This window comes from Ahaetulla prasina, chromosome 1 (genome assembly GCF_028640845.1).
Source record: "Ahaetulla prasina isolate Xishuangbanna chromosome 1, ASM2864084v1, whole genome shotgun sequence".
Taxonomy (NCBI): Eukaryota; Metazoa; Chordata; class Lepidosauria; order Squamata; family Colubridae; genus Ahaetulla; species Ahaetulla prasina.
Window position 1 is genome coordinate 244,036,894 of NC_080539.1, and position 22,387 is coordinate 244,059,280.

At 36.5% G+C, this 22,387-nt stretch overlaps 2 protein-coding genes across 10 annotated transcripts in view; one reads left to right on the forward strand and one right to left on the reverse strand.

The window, feature by feature from the left end:
- CEP70 (centrosomal protein 70) overlaps positions 1-10,568 on the reverse strand; it is a 31,520-nt gene extending 20,952 nt beyond the window's left edge. For 3 of the 5 annotated variants that reach the window (XM_058194676.1, XM_058194668.1, XM_058194652.1), the window contains exons 1-4: positions 8,969-9,154; positions 6,300-6,369; positions 4,523-4,619; positions 2,461-2,590 (exon numbers count right to left, since the gene is read on the reverse strand). In XM_058194676.1, the coding sequence (XP_058050659.1) occupies positions 2,461-2,590; positions 4,523-4,619; positions 6,300-6,308 (236 nt within the window). In that variant the 5' untranslated portion in view covers positions 6,309-6,369; positions 8,969-9,154. Of the gene's footprint in view, positions 1-2,460; positions 2,591-4,522; positions 4,620-6,299; positions 6,370-8,968; positions 9,155-10,431 lie in introns of those variants that run through there. The other 2 variants (XM_058194660.1, XM_058194683.1) reach the window with 2 other exon arrangements.
- Positions 10,511-21,780, forward strand: FAIM (Fas apoptotic inhibitory molecule). Of its 5 annotated transcripts, XM_058194696.1 has the most exons (6): positions 10,982-11,537; positions 13,784-13,838; positions 14,794-14,917; positions 17,755-17,983; positions 19,269-19,318; positions 21,374-21,780. In XM_058194696.1, exons 2-6 carry the CDS (start codon positions 13,798-13,800, stop codon positions 21,521-21,523), a joined length of 594 nt encoding a protein of 197 aa, XP_058050679.1. In that variant the 5' UTR covers positions 10,982-11,537; positions 13,784-13,797; the 3' UTR covers positions 21,524-21,780. The 5 variants fall into 5 exon arrangements, with proteins under 5 accessions (XP_058050694.1, XP_058050679.1, XP_058050703.1 ...); XM_058194711.1 differs by lacking the exon at positions 13,784-13,838 and having other exon boundaries at positions 10,511-11,120; XM_058194720.1 differs by lacking the exon at positions 13,784-13,838.
- The last annotated feature ends 607 nt before the right edge of the window (positions 21,781-22,387 follow it).

Sequence of the window (22,387 nt, forward strand, 5' to 3'; positions counted from 1 at the left end):
TTATTTAATCATATTTGTATACCGCCCTATCTCCCAAGGGACTCAGGGCGGTTAACAGCCACATAAAATATACATAAATACAAGTTAAAACCCCAATTAAAAAACTTATTAAATACGGCCGAATATTAAAACCACAATAGAATAATAAAAAACCCCATTAAAACCAAATTTAAAATTTAAAAAACCTAGTCCAGTCCTGCGCAAATAAAAAGATGTGTCTTAAGCTCATGTGAAAGGTCCAAGGTCAGGAAGTTGTCAAGTCCTGGGGAAGTTCGTTCCAGGGTGGGAGCCCCACAGAAAGGCCCTTCCTACGCCGCCAGCCGGCACTGCCTGGCTGACGGCATCCTGAAGAGTCCCTCCCTGTGAGAGCGTACGGGTCGGTGGGAGGCAATCGGTGGCAGTAGGCGGTCCCGTAAGTATCCCGGCCCAATGCCAGTTGTTAAATGAATCTGGTTTCGCCCTTGACTTTGTTTTGTCAGAAGGTAGCAAAAAAAGTGACCCCAGAACGCTGCAACGGCTGTAAGTATGAACCAGTTGCCAAGCATCTGAATTTTGATCACATGATCATGGGGATGCTGCAAAGTTTTAACTAGGGAAAATGGTCATAAGTCAGTTTTTTCAATGCTGTTGTAACTTTGAACAGTCGCTAAATGAACTGTTGTAAGCCAAGGATTACCTGTATGTTCAAATCAAAAGTAACGTAAGAGTGTCCATATAAAAGACTGTATCACACAATTTGCTAATTCACATTTGGTTTAATAATGGTTCTTGAACAACCTATAATGATTTGGTTCAGAAATTATAAAGTATGGATTGCAAAGGAAAAAGGCTTGGTTTATTTATGGGGTGGGAGTGGGGATAATTTGTGGCCCACACATGTTGTTTAATTCTATAATAGCCAGCATAGTTTAACAAAATCAGGGATTCAGAGGTGGATCACCCCTGCAATAACCCAAGCTAAAGAAACCACCTTAGAGCTTGGTTCATAGTATTGTATGGTGCTATCCTGGGTAATACTGTACATCAGGAGTGTCAAACTCATGGCATCATGGAGGCATCACATGTATTGGAACTTTATTCTCCTTCACTAAACTGAGTGTGGGCGTGGCCAACGCATGACACATCCGGCCTGTGGGCCACAAATTTGATAGCCCTGTTGTACATTAAAACCTAGATAGTCTAAATCATGGGTGTCCAATCATTTGGCTTGCCTGGGCTGCGCTGAGAGAAGATAAATTGTCTTAGACTGCATATAAAATATATAATATAGTTAATGTATTTATATTATATAATAATGTTAGAAGTTTATCATCTTGTGGAGCCACATTACCAACTGTCCAGGGCTGCAAGACATGGGCCACAGATTGAATACACCTGGTCTAAGTCATCTAACTCCTGAAATACACAATCAGAAGACAGCATCAGCCTGGACTTAATGCAATAAAGGAAGCTCATCCTGCTGCAAAGAAGCTGCATTGTCATTCTTTCTCTGGTAAGAACTCAAGGAAATGAATCTACATTGAAAGTATGGAATTCTGACCCAGTGTTACCCAATTTTCCTCAAAGAAAGACATCACCTGATAATAGGCCCAATCAGGCTTTTGAGTGCATGGTAATAAGGCCAAGCGTTTATTTCAGGGTTAAAAAAATATAAGACAGGGTCTTATTTTTGGGGAAACGCGGTAGCTTTTCACAGAATCAGAATCACTATTAAGTGGGAAACTTTATAATGATGAGGAGAGCACGTAGGAAGTTTCCAAAATGCCACAGCAGAATGGAAAAGCTAAGAAACCTTTTAACCAAATAGAATGACCAGAAGAGAGGGGCTAAGTGAAAATTGGGAAGTGCGACAACACAATTTTGTCCCTCATCCCTTTATGTAGAAACTATTCTATGAATTCCACCACCTAGACTGGAGTTGGCCCTAAAGTCTCCAGACTTTTTCTTCGGGACTTTCTTCCCCTCTCCGTGTCTTCCCTGATTCTTTGTTTTAACTAATCAAAGATTTTTTTAAAAATTTAAAAATTGCTATCCGAGGCTTGAAAGCAGAATTCAAGGTTCAAACCATCCTCTGTACATCTGGGCTTCACCTGAGAGAGCAAACAGGCAAGAAAATTTAATATCTAATTAGCAGTGAGTCAAAAAGGCATTGTGGTTATTTCACTTAGAATTATATGGCTATAGCTGGATCTCTGGCAGGGATGAGGCAAGATATATTTGTAAGACTGCTCTTGGAAGGTCAACAAAAATGTAGATGATAGCATCTCAAAAAGATATTTCATTGTGCTACCTGAAGCAAATCATGTCTGACAGCTTTCTGCAGATTATTTGGTCAAGGCTACTCCCTTGCAGTAGCCATGTTGTGAGATTGGCGTGAGAGTTTCTGGATAGAAAGATCCAGTTGTTTGTGCATATGTGTGTGTGTGTGACATCAAACTGAATTCTAAAAATATATCTTACCTAAGCTGGTGATTGTCCTCTATCAAGCCACGAATAATTTTTCGTTGACGCTCTGTCTCTTCCAGTAATGTTTTCAGTGCATGCTGTACTGCTTCGGAAGACGGTTTGTCCATAACAATTTTCTCTGTGTCTGGTATTTTAAAAAATAAATGTTTTTTAAACACATTATTTTAAAGCATCTCCCAAATTAACTAGAATGGTAAAAGTGTACCAGATAAAAGATGGCAAAAGGGAAATAATTCCAATACAAAACAAGTGCCTTTTATGATACTTTCTATATCACTGAGATAGATGGAAGTATGCTATTAAAGAACATTCTTTGGGAAATACTATGCTTCATTTATATCCATTGAACAGAAGTACACAAAGTTATTTAGTAGCAGCATCTTTACTCAAGACTCTGGCATCAGCGAAACTATAGCATAACTGTAATACCTTTACAATACCTGTAAAGGGAGGAAGACATAGCATAGGAATGCAAACCGTCAATAAATAAAACTGTAAATTAAATCTCAGTCCTGAAAAGAACTAAGCATAAGGAAAAGGCTAAAAATAATCCTCTTACTTCTACATGATATAAGACAGGACAGATGAAACTCCAGGAGGCATTAAAGCTTCTGATGTTTACAACAATAAAGTAGGATTCCATAGTTTTTACAATGTCTGATTGTTGATCTGGCCTGCCTCACAAGGGTCCTAATATTCTTACATCCACATGACTAATAAACCAATAAGAAATTAGTAAAGCTTTCTTCAATATCAATATTATGATTTAATTTTTAAATAATGAACTAAACACAGGCCATGCAGAATTGTTTACTATGGGCTTGTCTTTCCTGAGAATTGATAAATTTCATTTAGCCAACTTTTGGAGTCTAGAACCTGAGCATGCTTCTATCACTATAATTGGCCACTTTTTTTTCAACTGTCTAAATTCAATCAAAGTTCTTTATAGACTGAAAAAAAATCAGATTTTAAGGATACTAATTACAAAAACAGTAACTTTCATTCCTAACGGCCTGATTTGTTATCATCATAATACCTTATCATTGGAGCTTCCTAGAGTTTGACATTAGATGGCATATATGTTTTAAATAAATAACCAATAAAGAATCACAAATGGACCCCATTGGCACCCAATGTTAGACACTTCCTCAAAGGCTGAATATAGAACAGTATTAATAGGAGCAAAAATCCAAGGTTAAGGCTAGATCTTCAAGGAGAAAATTTATCTACATGGTCGCTAAGAGTTGTCAACAACTTGATGGCATGTCAATCACCATTATTACCTGGTTCATTAATAGTAACATACTTCAGTGTATAAAATAAAGTTGATTAAGAGCCAGCAGCCCAATCCCAACCTGACATATGAACACCATACTCATCAAAATAAATGCTCCAACCTCAACAATTTGCAGACATCAACTCTTTAATGTTTTCAGCAATGGCTAAGCTGTCTGGGGAATTCTTGGAGTTTTGCATGTTGAATCTAATTGATGGTACTTGTAATTGCAAAGGGCAAGCCATTCAATTGTAGAAGATCTGGAAGGAGCACTGTTTGGGCCTTATGGAAGATTCTTAATTTGGGAGAAAAAAGTTTGGATGTGGTGTTCTTAAGACCTCAACAATGTACTGGGGTTATCATCATTCCTTGCTTGAAGGGAAACCATAAGCATAATTCAAGTATTCATAACTTAGTACTTGTATTTTTTTCAAGCTATAAATATATTTTGTTTTCATGTAGTTATATCCCAGCCATTTCATATTGTTTTATATGCTAAGGGATCACATTGCATCCTATGGGATAGGACCATTTGAGGTTGCCCTTAACTAGTGAAAAATCATTTACCTGTCCTAAATTTCTTTCTTACATTGATGGGTTACCAATGTTTTTCTTGTATCCCATACTGCTCAGAACCATTTGGAGTGGATATGAACAGAAATGTCAGTAATAAATATTTTATAAATGTATGGGTACTTAAGTATCTAAATCTTCAAACAGTAACAGAAGTGCAAGTTTCTACTGGTGCGTTTAAATTAGTTTAGTAAAAAATAGGATTACCTGGCACATTTCCGCAACTTCCAGGCATATCAAGGCACACAGGTCTTAAGCCATGTTGTCTTAATAACTTGTTTAAGTTTTCCCATTCTTGCTCTTGCTGTAGTGGAAAAAAATAGGAAGTTTCTCATATTATCATTGCAAAGCATTGCCAGCTTGTTCGCTAATGCAATCCTCTGAAATTCCTCCTAACTGTTCACCTAATATTAGTACTTCATGGTAAAATTCTGAAAATAGACACAGTAGCAAACATACGGGGGGGAGAGAGAGAGAGAGCTACATATCACAAGCTTTCTCAAGTTTAAATTCTTTGCTTTTTCATTCTAACAGTGAAAGAAGGACCTTACTCTTCTTCAGTTTTACATATGACATAAAAATTGAGAGTTTATGAATCAATTTTATATCATTTCTATTTTACTGATTTTAATATAGACTTGTGAACCAATAACATCATTTATCACATTTTTCCAGTCTGTTCCACGAGCTCCGTTTTTCTAGCATCCTCCTTCTGAACTTTCATTACAATATTGTATCTCCAATTAAACACTTCAGCTCTATCTATGGGATATATATGCATTTAACTACCCTCAGATTCCTTCAAAATGACATACACAGAAGAAAAAGAAAATAAACCAAAAGAAAAGTGGGAGAGACAGAAAAAGGGAAACCAAAATCACTAGATGGTTTCCACAATACTCTCCAATAATTTTCCCCTACACTTTCAATCCACTCTTAAAAACAGTATAATACAGAGTCTTTATTATTGTAGCTATATGATCCCAGCTCATGGATATTTTGGGTATTAGATTTCACCATCATAGAGCCTCTATTATCCTCTTTGGGCAGTCTGCAACTTTAGATGCTTTGAAAAGCATGTCCACAAAATTATTTATCACTAAGGCTTGATTCATAACAAATGAACTGCAGGTAAGAATTTCATTTCAATAAAGACTCATTAAGTCACTCCCATAAACCGGAGGAGGGCTTACAAATTTAACAACTATCTATTTCCTCAGGCTCTTTTTGCATTTTGTTCCAAAGGCCTGAAACTCTGAAACACTAATTAAGATGTTAGAGAGGAAATTAATGCAGATTGCCTCCTTCCCTTTTCATAGAATTCTCTATGTCTATGACTGATTCTCTGTATCAGTCTATAGACAGAATCAATAAGCAGAATCCTCTCTTGAAAATCTAGAATTCATACTATTATGTTCAAACACATATGTGACAGTACTTCCCATCCTGTTTAGCAATAAAATCCTACTGAGTTTATTTCTAGAAAACCGGGCTTAGAACTATACATGAACAATGTTATGCAATAGCAGATTATACATAACAGCTCCAAAGCTTATACTGAGATATGATAATTCATAATACAAACTGATAAGGTGCTTTTAGAGTCTTAATCTTTATTAAAATTCTGGGACCCTTTAATACACAATTGGCAAGAGACCCTGCAAATGTTACTGATCTCAGGCTGTCATCAGACCTGAATACCGGCATGCAGACTATAGCAGATAGAAGTTTGAACCTAACATTACACACTGAGCTGTAGGTACTCTATTTACACGTTACTATTGCTCTTTAGTAACTTATTTCTATCTAATATTATACTAACATAAAACAATGCAACAAAATTAGTATAATAAAACATTTTGAACAATATAATTAAAAATTGAACTATGTAAAATATTAAATAATACATTTTGAACTATTGAACTTTTGCTGAAAGTAATTCAATTCTATGCTATTTTTTACACATGGTTCGACAAAGATATACCTCTGTCATTGGGATTTTGAACTCTTGACTTTAGTTGACTAGTGGATAGGATGCCAATTTTTTCTGAAATCTGAAAATGGAAGATGGCATAGGAAAAGCAAAAAAATTAAACAGCATTACAGCATGAGGAAAACTAATCAAAGCTATGCTATCTACTTGTTTTATAGCTCAAATGTCTCAAATGTACACATATTTAAAAAAAACAAAAAAATAATTTGCCAGAAGAAGCCTTCAAAGACAAATCCATCCCTCCTAGATTTTGAAATGAGATTCGCTTAATAAAGGGCCTTTCCCCACTACTAAGTTGGAGCTATCTGTATTGGCATGAAAGCTGTGTTGTCCCCATTGTTCGGCTCTACTGTACCTCTATTTTAAGTTACAGCAGTCCCCTGGCTTCACCCCCATATTAATGGGCAATATAGCTATGCAGCATTTGCATTCAATATTCAAAATGTCATTTGAAACATGTGAGAACCTTCGGTAGCATGTTCCTTGGAAGAGGTAAGAAGTGCTTCAAGATGTTCCAACTAGGTGATATATTTACACACTGAAACAATCTCTGGAAGATCCAATCCAAAGTGCTGCATAGTCCTAACACGTTTCAAAGCCTAATTCAGTACCCCTTCAGGATGCCTTTGGATGGTGTCACAAAAGGGAGAAACACTTATTTAATACTAAGATAGGAGATTGTCTTGCTGTTTTACTCATGGGTAACAGATGAGATAAAGGCATATCATGGGGATATAGGATTAAAAAGGGATATTGGTAGGACATGCTTGCATTGTAGGTCACAAAAAATGGGGAAAGGCCCACAGATTTGCTGCTATTATACTTAGCATCCCTAAAACTAAGCTAGGACTGCTCATTTTTCTTTATAAAAACAAAAGTGTTATTTGTGTCTTTCTAGGAGCATATTCAAGAGCCTGCTGTGACTACCAGTGTCTATAAAGTGAAATAATCAAGCAGGATTGTCCCCGCAAGAGATCAAAACAACTTCCAAGCAGGTGGGAAAACCTCATTCAAGCAAGAAATCTTTATAGGTAGTCCTTGACTTACAACCAAAATTGAGCCCAAAATTTGTTACTAAGCGAAATGTTTGTTAAGTGAGTTTTGCCCCATTTTAAAACCTTTCTTGCTGCAGCTGTTAAGTGAATCACTACAACTTATTAAGTTAGTAATATGGATGTTAAGTGAATCTGGCCCCAGAACGCTGCAACCGTCATAAATATGAACCAGTTGCCAACCGCCTGAATTTAGATCACATGACCATGGGGACACTGCACCAGTCGCAGATGTGAAAAACTGTCATAAGTCACTTTTTCATTGCCATTGTGACTTTGAATGATCACTAAATGAATGGTTGTAAGTCAAGGACTACCTGTACCGTACATTCTTTCTCTATTGGATGACCTGAGATACCAGAATAGGGATAGGTTGCCACGGAGAAACTCTATGTGGTTGCTAGGAGTAAAAAAACCTGACCCGATGGCTCATGATCAATCAATCTCTACTAGCTGACTCGAACTAAGTACACTCTTAAGCATTCCCTTCCACAGGATCACACACATATCCCAAATATTTTGAGATGTGAAATTCAAATGCATTTTTAGGATGGTAATCCAAGCACCGCCAAGCTTTGATCACATCGTCACTGTCAACACTGAAAGTAAAGCTTACTAACAAGCAGTTACATCTACATCTGGTGAAAATATTGGACATCTCTCCCCTTAATTAGCGGTGCCTAACACATGAGGTGGGACACCTGGGATAACGCTGCAAACTGGATCGGGTAACGCTGGCAAGGCAGGCAAGGGCATTTACTCTAATAAAATAATAAAATTAATAATAATAATACCGCCCTGAGTCCCTAGGGAGATAGGGCGGTATATAAATGTGATAAAATAAATAAATAAATAAATAAATAAATAAATAAATAAATAAATAAATAAATAAATAATAATAATAAATAAATAAATTAAATAAATTAAATAAATAAATAAATAATAAAAATAATAAAATAATAAAGCAAATAATAGATTCAAACTTAATGTTAACCGCTTCAATCTTGATTGCAGAAAATATGACTTTTGTAACAGAGTTGTTAACGCTTGGAACACACCATCTGACTCTGTCATCTCTTCCCAAAATCACAAAAGCTTCAACCAAAAACTATCTACCATTGACCTCACCCCATTCCTAAGAGGTCTGTAAGGGGCGTGCATTAGAGCACAAACGTTCCTGTCCTATTGTTTTCCTTCGTTATATCCAATTAATATAGTTATTACATACTCATACTCATATATATGCTTATGTGTTATATAGTTGTTTCATGCTTATGCTTATATATACTGTTGTGACAAAATAAAATAAAAAAAAATAGAGCCAGACCCAAATAGGAAGTTGTGTGGGACCCTCAACGGAACGCAGAATAAACTTGAGTTTATACAATCTTGAATATTCTTACGGTTCTGTTTGCAAGTCTGCTTACGTTCGATCATAACATTATAAAACCATAGTCCCGATCTAATCTGTTATTAAACGCCGGCAAAAAACAAAACCAAGCTCACAAAACCAAGCTCTCTACAACGAGCAAAAAGGAACAAAAAGCTTTACTAGCGACGCCAAGGGGCCTCTCATCAAGACTTCAACCCATAGAAACTAAGGTTCACCGGAGAGGCTGCTTTAAATGGACCAGGCCCTCCGGCTCCAGGCTGCTCGAGGCTTCTTTCACGCCGTCTCTCCTTCGCTCCCGCTTGCCCTTAAGAAGATCGCAGAGGCGGCCGCCTTCTCTCCCGCTGCCTCTTTCTGCTCGACGAAAAGGCAAAGGCGAGGGAGCTTCCGCGGCCGTTAAAGGCGGGCTCAGAAGCCGAAGTAGAGCCGCCCCTGGGTTTGGCTTCCAGTCTCCACCTCTTGGCTCTTCTCAAGCGGCTTGGGGGTTGGGGGGGTTGTAGAGAAACACTTGCTTGCAAAAACGTCCGTACACAAACCTACCGACTCTGCCATGTTTCACGCAAAGCTCAGCTGAACCCCGGCCCTAGCCGACCTCCGGACAAATTTCAGAGCCCTAAAAATATCTGAATAGCCTTAAAAATGATAAGCAAGTTTCAGGTTCAGACCCTGGCAGCAGCGATGTCATGTTTTGTTTTGTTTTTTGGCTGCCGGGGTTCTTAGGCTTTAACATTCTGCAGGTATATTCGATTTAATCTACGAGGCTCGTCTGGTCCAAAGAGAGGACTTGCCTGTGGAGTTATTCTAGCAGTGGTTATTAAAGGGAAAGTTATTCGAAGGAGAATAAGGGATGCTGGCTGCAAAGATTGCCTTCCTACTTAAAAGAAACGACAGCCTCTGCTCTGGAGAGGGAGATTGAGCCTCCAAAAAGAGAGAGATCTGTCTTGTTAGTATCAATGTCTTCTGTAGTTGTTCACCAGTAGGAAAACAGTGGAGGAGGAAGCTTACTTCCATTTTTAACACTCCGTACCTTCTTGTGGTATCAATAAAACGCCACAAAAGAGATTATCGGGATCAGGCGAAAAAAAACCCTCTTTTGTACTGAAAACATGACATAGGCAATCTTTTCTTAGAAGGGCACCCCCAAACTAGATTGCTATTTTTAAAGGGGGGGTTCTCCAGTGAGCAACCCCTGTACTTCATCTGTCCGAGACATACGGAGGTCTACAATTATTTATTTCATTCGATTTTTTTTTAATGCAGCCTTCATTAACAAGATTGTAACCGTTGATCCAAAATGCTAAACTTAAAATACACCTGCCTAGTTTGCTTCTCAACATGACAAAGGCAGTCTAGTCAGTTAGCTTATAGTTTGATATATTGTTCAAATTCGCTAAATTGCTTGGACTGAGAGTGCTAATTACAGATTAGCATGTTAGACCCATAGAATGTAAAGAGTAAAGATCATCTAGTCCAACTCCATTTAGTGCGGGAATCCGTTACTGCAGCATCCCATTCAGACTGCTTAACAAACTCCAGTGAAAGAGAAACCATCCAACACCTCCCAAAGTAATCTGTTTGATTTTTTTAATTGGCTCTCACCATGAGGATTCCTCCCCGCCCCCCATGTCCAACAAAATCTATTTCCTTGCAATTTAAACCAAAGGAACCTTGCTTGTCCTACCTTCTGGGGTGGGGGGGAGAACCCCAGAAGGTCCAGCCAGCATAGAAGCGGAGCCGAAAGAAACCCTTGGCGAGGTTCTGCAGAGGCTTCCTTCGGAGTAACAGCAGCACCCCCGAAAGCAGCGAGGCTCGTGGCGGTGAAGAAGGCAACCCTGATGCGGAGGAGAGAGTCTTGGAAGGAGGCGGAAAGGAAAAGCCCGTAAAGGCAACCGAAAGGAGCGGGTGGAGTTTCGCTTCTCTTGGGCAGCCGGCGAGGCGTTTTCAAAGGCGTTTCCAAAGTCCGGCGTCGGGCAGAGATGAGGAGGCGCTCCGGCGGGCGGCGGAGGCGGCTCTGGGACGCCTCTCTCGGCCGGGGCCCGCGCGTGTGCGCGCCTGTTGCCAGGGAAGGAGAGATGCGCCGACTGCGCTTTCCAAGCGACGCTTTCCCGGCTTTCCTCTCCCGGGCCGCACCGCCATATTGAGACTCGCAAGGGCTCTCGGAAACGCGAGAAGCCCCGCGGGAGGCGCAGAGGTTGTAAGGCGGGGGGGGGGGAAAGGGGCGAAGCCGCTCCCCTCGGCTTTCCCCCGTCCCTTTCTACTCCTCGGGCTGGGAGACCCGCTGTCCTCGGCCGAAGCCGGCGGGTCCCTACTTCCCACACACCGACGAGGCCTCGCTTTCGACCGGCGGGCGGGAGGCGCTCTGTCTCTAAGGCAGGTAGAGACGGGCCTTTTAAAAAACACCAGGGCTTTCTTTTGGACCGAAGTCAACCCGGCGTTGCTAAAACAGGATTCAGAACAGCCTTAAAATGGGTCTTGGTTAATGGTTGGCGATGGGGGAAGTGGGCCGAATGGTCGTTTCCTTCCAATATGCATAATTTTGTATTTATATGCATAATTTGGCATTTATTTATTTATTTTGTCATGCTTATGTAGTGTGTTTTGGAGGTGGGTGACCCTTTGAGAGCTGTATGCAACGAAATTTCATTTTAATGTGTGCTGATTAGTGTACATTCAAAGTGACAGTTATTCTAAGTCTAAAAACGACATGGAAGGGGGTCTTTTTTTCCCCTGATCCAGAAGGAGTTAATCCGAATATCTGTTGATGTCCCCCTAGAAACAGGAGTGCAGGTAATCCTCGATTTACAACAGTTCGTTTAGTGACCGTTCAAAGTTACAACGGGCACTGTAAAAACTGACTTAGGACTGTTTTTCACACTTATCACCATTGCAGCATCACCATAGTGATGTGATCACGATTCAGATGCTTGGCAACTGATTCTTATTTATGACGGTTGCACAGTGTCTTGGGGTCTTGTTATTGCCATTAACAAGACCTTCTGACAAGCAAAGTCAAGGGGGAAGCCAGATTCACTTAACAACTGTGTTACTAACTCAATGACTGCAATGATTCACTTAACAGCTGTGGCAAGAAAGGTAATAAATTTGGGCAAAGTTCACTTAACAAATTTCTCACTTGGTGACAGAAATTTTGGGCTCAATTGTGGTTGTAAGTCGAGCAGTGGTAGGTTGCCCCCAGTGTAGTAAAACCAACAGGAGGCTCCACCCACTGACCCAGACGTCATCAGGAAGCTTATGTGTAGAAGTGTGCATGAAGCATGCACATGCACACAGTCCCATTGTGAACCAGTAGTAAAGATAAGTAGAACCCACCCCTGAAGTTGAGGACTACCTGTATATAAATCTCAAATCCCATTCCTGCATAAAAGTTATTAGAAAGAGAAATAACGTGGAGTGGTATGATTCCTTTAGTCCGCTGTAAGTTTTATCTACAGGGAAATGGCTTTTTTCGTATGGAAGGGTGATTGTACCCAGCCTCATTATTTCAGATCATTCAGGAATAAAAAGAATCACTTTGAAAAATTACTTGGTCTTCCCTTAACTAAAGTCACCCAAAGCACATCTAAATAGGGAGGCCTGTTTCCCTAACAACCCCTTTTCAGTATTTTTTTTAGAATCCAGAAATGTGGGTTGAATGAAATTAAAATTGACATACTTAGCTGGTTCATACAACATTGCAAGCATTAATATTTTTTTCAAGCAACACATCTATTATGTGAAGTTAGTTTTTGTGACTTTTAAATGTATTTGATGGCATATTCTTGCAAATTCAACTGATTATGGTTTATTGAATAGATCTTAACATATGGGCAAACTAGGTGAAATTTGTGATATAATCACACTGCCGTTTCTTTTTTAATTCAGAGTTGATGCCTAGAATTTAATTGAATTTGTTTTGCAGAATATTTTGCTATAGTTTTCATCAAATGAAACTTGGAGAACTCAACAGAGAATACTGTTTAAATTTAAGCATTACATTAACACAAAGAAATCTAGTAGCATGCATAGCACAGAACTGATTGTTGTTTTAGTTCATAGCTGAGAAATATTACTCTATTCTTGTCAGATATGTAAAAAGTGCCAAAGTCAGAAAAAAGCAGGTTAAAGTGGCTGCTGTGGAAAATGTTTCCCGTCATGAAACATCATTAATTAGAATTCATCTCCACTTTCATTAATTTGTCAGCATTCTGTATTACCATTTGTCTTTTTTATGTAGATTGATAAGTATCTTCCAAACATTGCCATCCCACTTTTTATTTCTTAGGGATGCCTATGGAATCCTTCTGCAATTTTAATGAAAAATATGGAAATGCATATAATACCGGCCTTAATCATTTTATTTTTTTTATTGCATACCAGTTTTCTGCTTATTTGTTTATAATAAAAGTAACTTTTCAAGTGGTGGGGGAAAATATGTGGGTGCTGCTGTAACATCTGCTGTTTTAAACCTTATATATATTTTTTAATGTGCTGCTTTGTGTTCCAAAAGTGTCAAGAATGAAAAAGTTAAAGTAGAAACCAGAAGGAAGAAATTGCTGACCATTAACATTAGCTGTGATATGTTGGAGCAAGCAGCTTAGAGATTTCTTATTTTTGTTAAATAACTTAGTGATTATAACATCTTGTTGCATTCCTTAACTGAGGTTCAAGATCTTTTGAGCTAGGTCAAAAGGTTATAAATGCTACTGGCAAACTTGCAAATATTTGAGGAACAGGTTCAGCCTGCTTTTTAGTGAATGATTGTAAGTAGTAACTATGGTATTTCTAGGTAAACTGCGTTTGTGTATCCAAATTAATTTCAAGCCACTGACAGATTGGCAAGATCAAGAAGTAAAATTAGGATGCTTTTCTCAGCATTTCTCCCCAGCTCAGGATTTGAAACAGCAGTGATTTGTCATGAACACAATTATTCTAAATACCTTAACTTAGTTTTTACTTTTTTGCTGCTACTTCTTTCTGCTTTCTTTCTTTCTTTTTTTCTTTTTTTCTTTTTTTGCTGCTAATTGGATTAAAAGCCATTTTGTATACTATGGCAACTTGGATGGAGACTGATTACAATGAAGATGTAAGGTAAAATATACCCCATAGGGTAAGAGATATAGAAAGTTATTTTTGAAACAAATCTTAGCCAAGTATGAATTTCTCTCTTCGTTTGTTTTATATACTGCTATAGTCAACAAAGGTTCCCAATGGTGAATATCAATAAAAATACCAAATAAAATTCAATAAATACAGTGTTCATATATGTGGTTCTTTAATTTCTCTGCTAGATTTAATATAAATTTCTTATCAAGGTGTTTTGTGGTGCTTATCAGAGATGACTTTTATCTGTTATTATATTTAATTTGATATTGGAACCATTGGTTTATCTATCAGAAAGACAGGACCAGATTTGGATTTAACTGGCTAGGACTGAACACATTATTGTTAACCAGTGGTATATTAAGTTTAATAATTATTTTTAAGTTCTTCGTTTGGCAAATTATCAGGTTACTCAATTAATCAAATAATATATTTTCTTTAGAGTTTAAATGAAAATTATAAAAATTGGAGTTTTATTTGTTTAAATTATTTTAAATACTGGTATCTGGGAATAAATAGTCCAAGGAATCTTTTAGGCTTGGAACAAATATGTTCACTTTCTGTTTATAAACTGATTTTGTATCAGTACAATGAAATGACTGTATGGGATTTAACAAGGTGTTTAAAAATAAAAATTGGGCTGAGTGATTTTTGCTGTATATAATGTAATATGTCACTTTTTTCTTATTAGGTGTAATAAAAATATAAATATGTACACAGACAAGGATATGCATATGCCTGAGTAGCCAAAACATTTAGTAAAAACTAAGCTCATAATTTAAAGAGCTGCATAGTATGTTCTGTAAATATACTTAAGTTTCCAAAAAGAGAGCTTGGCTAAGTTGGAGCCACTTTAGAACTGTATTTCATTTTTGAATAATACTGCTTGAAGTAGGGCAAATGTACATATTTAAATGTTTTGTTCTTCTACGTCTCATTACAGTTACCTAGACAGAATGGCGGACCTGGTGGCTGTCTGGGAAGTAGGCCTGAGTGATGGTGTTCACAAAATTGAATTTGAACATGGGACCACATCAGGAAAGCGTGTTGTGTATGTAGATGGAAAGGTAGGAAATTTGCATAAAATGCACTTAGTTCTTTGAAAAGCAATAAGTTAACAACTTGTTTATGTAAAACATGGTTCTCTGAAAAAGTACTTCTCAAGAAAGCTTTTCTAATTAGTGTTGAGTAGCCTTGGCAATTAATTTTCCCAAGGGGCCACATGAGAAACTGGGACTGCTGTGGAAGGCCATTGACATTGCCTCAATGCAGCTGATGCTGTGGGCCAGACTGGGATCACCTGCCAGCCAGATGCGGCCTACGGGCTGTAAAATGCCCAGGTGTGGTGCTGAGAATAGGCTTTCTGGCCATAGTTCCAGTTTATTTTCTTATTTCTTTCTTGTTTTCAATCTCCCATAAAACTTTTTCTTTCTATTCTTTTCCCTCCTGTTGATCTCCTGTTGAACCTCTGAGTCAATCCTGTTTTCATTACCATAAATAGACTTCAGCGTGTGAGAAAAGTGGCCTATGACATCAAAAAGTACCTCAATTGTCTTCTCCTGTACCAGACATTTGCGTATGAGTAGAACAACCTTGTACTCTGCAGGAGTTTTGAGGCCAAAAGTGAGAGCTATTTTGAGAGACTCTTCATTCCTCCAGATCCTTACTGTCATTATTACAGTAAGAAGGAGGTTGGTTGCACCATTATCTGATAGATTCAGGTCCTTTGTGGAACTGGAAGGACTCTATCTCATTTTGGTAAGGCCATACATTAGCACTGGCAGGAGAATTTCCAAAAGACACCAAAAGAGGATAAGCAAGAAAGCATTTTAACCCACCAGGGTTAAAGTATGAAGGGGCCTTCATAAATATGAGGGATAAGTATTTATAGATTAAGGTTCCCTTAAATAACTATCACTTGAAATACTATCTTTATATACACCACCCTGCTGAAATGAGTCTTTTCAACAGTTTCCAGTTACCCAATTTTTATTTGAAATCAAAATTATACAAGGTGGTTTAGACTAAATAAGCATTTCATTCTTTTTGAAATTAGATTTTATTGCTTTTAGCGGAAATCGCTTTGAGATGCCCCAGCGAGGAAGTAATATACAAATATATTGGATAAATAATAATGTTGAACTGAAGTTTTGAAAATTTGTTATTAAAGATAAATAATGCAGTTGTATGAAATATTTTTCTTCTGAACAGATGTTGAGTTCAGCTTTTGGCTATTAGAAGAATATTTATTCACGGCTTTAAACTGATAGATTAATTGATTTTCTCTGTTAATATAGGCAAAAAATATACAATAACCAGTTTGGGAATTCAATTGTTTCTTGAAAACACACATCACTTGAATGCACAGTATAAGGAATGAATAGTCCGTGGTACTAGAATCTTGCTGTTAGTCTTGCTACAGATATTAAATAGAAAATCATTATTAAGGTATACAGATGTATATTGGGAAATTGAGAAATATTGCAGTCATAATAGATACGAATGAGCCGGTTAATTGGAGAGTTGGCTTAATTTATCAGATTGCTTTTTAGGCATAATTTTTCCTTATCTAATTCCTTTCATTCCATTTTTTATCGCTATACTATCTTTTTTTCAAGTAGAAGGGTAAAGAAAGGGACATCCTGACAGTATGATGATTCCTTTCTTTCTGGCTTTTGGGAACTGAACACCAGCTCCTGCCAGTGTATTTGAATGATCCCATAAGATCAAACCTGGGTAGGTTTTCCTTCTCTATGAGGGCAAAAAAGCACATGCAGTAGAAGATGGAAGAGGAGACTAGATCTATTTCATCCAAATGACCAACACAGTGCTACAAATTAAACTGCTATCCTTTCATAAACTCAGTTCCCTAGCACAACTACGCTACTGCTCATTTGTAGGATTAGTCCTACAAATAGGAATTCTAGAGCATTTCAGTCTTCAAATACATAAATATAAGGTATATGCAGGTATATTTGAAAGAATGTTCACAGAATGTATATTCTGGTACATACATACTTATTCTTCAGCACTATTATATTTTAGATATCATAGAATCATAGACTTGAAAGATATTTTAGAGACAACATAGTTCAACTTCCTCCTCAGTGCAGGATCCAGTAGAGCATCTCTAATAAAGGCATCCAGTTTCTTTTTAAAAACCTCTAGCAAAGGAGAACTCATCACTTTACAAGGCAACCTACACTACGGCTGACAGTTTCTAGAATCTTGGCATTTAACCTGAATCTTATTTTTGTAGTTTTAATTCATACAGCCCTGTTAGGTGATAGTTCTAAGTCTACTCCCTTTTCTCTGTGACAATCCCTGAGATATTTGAAGTCTGCCATCATGTCTCCCCTCAGTTATCTAAACCTATATACATGTCATTTATCTTTCCTGATAGAGTTTACTTTCTGGACCCTGCTCGGGTGGGGAAATGCTAGGAATTTTAGAAATAATTATAATAATAATAATCCTCTGACAGTACTTTAACACCATCAACATCTATCTATCCTACATTCTTAAAAGGACTCGATGAGTGGATAAAATGCCAAATACAGTCAAAACATATCACTGACTGCAACAAATCATAATAATTCACCATGTTAGTAAACATTATCTGAACCTGCTCTTCAGTTTGTTTTTGTTTTTGAAATGTAAAGTGTCTCAGAAATGGGATACAATCAGACATTTAATAATTACTTCCTGTGATTTGGATTCTGTGTTCTTGTTAAGGAAATATTACCATACAATAGGATGAAAGGATAATAAGTCTTTTGATTACATCTGATTTCATCATTTTTTCTAATAATAAAACAAAAATGTTGACTGGTTTTATGGCAATCAAGTTTTCAGAATTGAAGCAAAAATATGTTTGTATTAAATGTCTTTTTTTCCTCCTTAGGAAATAATAAGAAAAGAATGGATGTTTAAATTAGTGGGAAAGGAGACATTTACAGTTGGAGCAGCTAACACAAAGGCTACTATTAATATTGATGCAGTCAGTGGATTTGCCTATGAATATACTCTGGAAATAGATGGAAAAAGTCTCAAGAAATATCTGGAGAATCGGTCAAAAACAACAAACACTTGGGTATTACACCTAGATGGTACAGATTTTAGAGTTGTTTTAGGTATGTTAGTTTCCTGAAGTCTCTTGTATGGTTCATGTACTATTTTAGTTGTATTTTGGTACTTTACAATATAAATGCTATAACCCATTTATTTGAAATAAAGACTAAGGGAACCTTTATAGAAAATCAATATGTGTGATGGCTTAGAGTTGACAATTTCTTCATGGCACATAATTAAGTTAGTTATATACCCTTACCTTGGAGACATTCTGGGATTACATAAAAAATCTCTTGGATCCAAAAAGGATTTGTTAAATTAGTGTTAAGTTTTAATAGCTGTTTTTAATTTACTAGCATTGGTTTACATTTAGTGTTGAATCTTAACTATGTATCGTTGGCAATGTGATTATTTTATAACAAAATAGAAAATAGCATTACTATAAATCCAGAAAACATCATATTGGATATATATGTGGCTATGGGCATAACCATGAGAATTAAGGATACTGACTAACAAGCTGGTTTTTAGATACTAGCAGCATTTTGTAAATAAATATGTAATATCAACCTGTATCTGCTACCATAATATCTAAAAAAAAAAAAAGTCACATGGAGCATTCTCTAGCCCTTTGCAAATTTTAGAAGCCTTTCTAGTTGCAGGAAGACTACCACAATCAAAGTCCTTCTGTCAAACTGGCATCAGCTATAGATTTGATAACAATGTACGCTCATCTGCCCCCCAATTTCAGTAGCCATCCTAATTTTCAAAATGTCACACCTTTTAGGCAGTTTTGAGTTTTTCAGAAATACAGTTTTCTGTATTTTTTTAAAAAATTGACAAGTTACATTCATAAAGCATTATTTACATAGAAATGATTGTCCTTTTTCAGATTGAATCTATTTTCTATTAAATTGATAGACATTTAACATTCTTGCAGTCATAGAATAAGCAGGACTTGTGATAGTTGCAGTTTAGTGCATTTCTCTTAAGGATACCATTCATTCTATTCTTCCTTCCATTTGGTTCTATTTCTCAATATTCCATCTGCATTTGGTGGTTGCTTGACATTCTATAGGTTTGCTCTTAAATTTTTATTTTCTACAAAAGCACTATATTATAACTATATGAACAGCATTCTTAGAGAACTATCATGCATATAATGAAATTTCATCTGGACCAGAATGTAATTAGAAATGCATTTATAGCATTTTGTAGAATTCAATCAAAATAAAAAATAATGTAAACTGCAGAAGAGCTTTGGTCTGGGTACAACTTTTATACTTAAGATGTTAAAATCGTATATAATTATTTCTGTAGCAATCCTTTTGTGGTTTTGTTTTCCAGAGAAAGATACAATGGATGTCTGGTGTAACGGTAAAAAAGTGGAAACAGCGGTATGTAACATCAAAAAACATAATTTTAAGTAGATTATTTTAGTTGAAAATAATTAAGTCATAAATTAAAGGGGCTATTTCATAGCATCTTTCTCTCCTCCCTCAAGAAATTGACAATTAAGACAAAATAATTGAGATAGCTGAATAGTTTAACAAGCAATCATAATGAGCATAATCTTATAGAATTTTAAAAATTATTACTGGTAGGAAACCTGTGGCCTTCTAAATGTGAAAAACTACACTTTCAGCAAACTCTACTGGTTGTGGATGGTGGAAGTTATAGTTCTGTAGCAGTCCAATATAAAATAAGACATGAATTAGCAATCGTGATGGTGTCACAGGTTCATTTTTTAGATGATACAGACACAAGAAAGAAGGTAAACAGATTTGTATTTTTCCATGCAGGAGTCAGTGTTGTTGAGCAAATATGAAAGTGCAACTTTATCTTTACGAGGCTTCTTTTTGTTTCCATATCTCACTTTTTAATCTGATAATAAAATAAGCTAAGAATCAAGCTGCCACCCTGAGTCTCCAAATTGATGACTATCTCTGAGTGATGCTGAGTTCTCCTCAGCCACTTTATCAAATTTCACTTTCATTTCACTTTCTCTTGCCAGCCTTTTGTCATCAGGTTACTGCTTCCCTTGTAGTGTAGTTCATAAGTGTATCTCTGTTGAATGAGATGAGTCATTTGGAAGGAACACTTGGCTCTTCCAAACAGTTGTATCTCTCTTCTTTGTTTCACTGCCATACACTAAATAAATAAATCTTCATTTCATTATTGAAAGCAGGATTGATTTATCCATTAGGCATAATAGGCAGAGGGCTCATAAAATATTATAATGGAGGTTTTTTTAAAATCAGAAAAAAGTAAAGTAGAAGTTACTTATTTTGGTGTCTTTTTAAAATATTTATTTTGCCGCCTTTTAATAAAAGCATGCAAGAAACTCATAAAACGTTAACAACAAATCTTGTTTGTAGACCATGTATGACAGACATAATTAACCGCCCACAACTTATTATTATTACACAATAATGTTTATTATCTACAACCTGCTTCTTTGTTAAAAAAAAACAGAAAATACTGGATATCCTATGGAATATCCTATTAAATATCCAATTTAATATTATTGTTTTTATGGAAGAAGGCCACACCAAAGCAAAAATGTATTGGGTTTACAAAAGTCCTCCTATGGCCTGGCCTGAAAAATATTTTTTCTTTAACCGGGCTCCTGTACCTCCTCCTCTTCCTCTTAGTCTTTCAATATCTAACTCATCTTTACTATCTCACAAGGTGCTTTTTCAAGAGACAACTGGACTTTCTGGCTTTTCTTTGAAGACGTTCCACTTCTCATCCAAGAAGCTTCTTCAGAGCTAAGCGAAACATCTTCAAAGAAAAAACAGAAAGTCCAGTTGCCTCTTGAAAAAGTACCTTTGGGACAATCATGACCTGGGTGACTGAGAATCTCCATAGACATGTGTCACAAGTTCTTTCCTTAAGTTGAGTTTTCTTCCTTCCTTCAGCAGAAAACCCAAATCATACATCAGTATTGGAAAGCTCCCACTGACCTTTGCTGCTGCCGCACCTCCTTTTATCACTTAGTTTAATGACTGGGAGGTGGAAAAAACACAAAAATCCATGCATGTTCTGGAATGCTTATGCCTCTTATAAAAAGGAGGGACTTCCGTCTTCCAGAACCTTGGCATCAACTTCCAGATCAAAACACCTCACAAGAAGAGCAATAGGAGATTTGCTCTTTCCCAACCTTTTACACAGCTAAACTCTACTACAAGACAAATGGAACATTTCTTTGAGAAATTTCATAGAGTACATAAAGAGATAAAATAATTGCATGCTTATAGTTCAAATGGCATTGGCATTTGAAATTCCTAAAGTCACAGAAAAATTAAAGGTTGAGCTTGCTGTCCTGTTTGTATGCTGTAACTCAAGAATGTTTTATGCTTTATTGAAACTAAAATAAATTGATAGCTATTAAAAGTCTGAAACATTTGTGAATCATTAAATAGCTTTTTTAATCTTTTTTTTTTGGTCAGGGTGAATTTGTAGAAGATGGGACAGAAACACATTTCAGTATTGGAAAGCACAACTGTTATATCAAAGCTATCAGCAGTGGGAAGAGAAGGGAAGGAATTCTTCACATGCTCATTGTGGATGATGGAGAAATTCCAGAAGTCTTGGAATAACTTTCAGAGACTAATGCAGATAAAAAATATCAGGGATTTTCAATTACTGAGGTATAATTGACAATTGTAATGTGTACTTGTTCATTGAGTCTGTGCTGGATTTTTTAAGTTAGAATATAGAAAATTCACTAGAGGGCCAAATAAATATGTAAAGTTGTGTATAATCTATTATTTTGTTATATGGGGCACTGAAGGGGAACTGACTAATGTAGAAATTGTTTACATGGGACATTTTAATAAAATAGTGCAGAATGAAAGAGTCAGTTTGTTCATTTACATATCGGAAGATTTTTTAATCCCTTTAAATTAAGCTTAATTTTTTTTAAAAAAATTGGTGTATACTGCAGTGAAAAACTAAATGTATCTTTTTGAGATTTATGATCAGTGAAACTGATATCAGACACCTGCATGCCTATGAAGTCAACTTTCAGCTCTATGTACTAGGATTGCTATAAGAGCCCCATAACTACCTTCCCTATGTAGCCATTTCATTCTGTGGGCCTAAGGAGATCTATCTAATGAGTTTGATTGAATTCATGATCGATGAGTGCTTGTGTTCAGAAATGGTGAAATCACAATGTCCTTTGACAGTTCTATATAGAACTACATATAGAAGGTATGATTCAGTAAAATCAAGTCTTATATTTTCAAAATCCATGTAGCTTTAAGAATGTAAACACAACTATGAAATAAATATAAATCTAGATTGTGCCCAAAACACTTCTATGGCTCTTAGCACAAATAGCATTGTGTAGATGAAAAATAATAAATAAGCATAAATGTACTAGAATCTTCTTAAAAGGATTGTAAAATAAAATCAAGGGATTTAACAATGGAAGTTATTCTTCTCAATGGCTTTCTAAT

Bases quoted from the DNA above. Each gene is read 5' to 3' on its own strand.
- FAIM (XM_058194696.1), top strand. From the start codon at position 13,798: ATGGCAACTTGGATGGAGACTGATTACAATGAAGATGTAAG. The intron at 14,918-17,754 runs GTAGGAAATTTG...TTTCCTCCTTAG, and splicing joins TTGTGTATGTAGATGGAAAG to GAAATAATAAGAAAAGAATG. The intron at 19,319-21,373 runs GTATGTAACATC...TTTTTTGGTCAG, and splicing joins GTAAAAAAGTGGAAACAGCG to GGTGAATTTGTAGAAGATGG.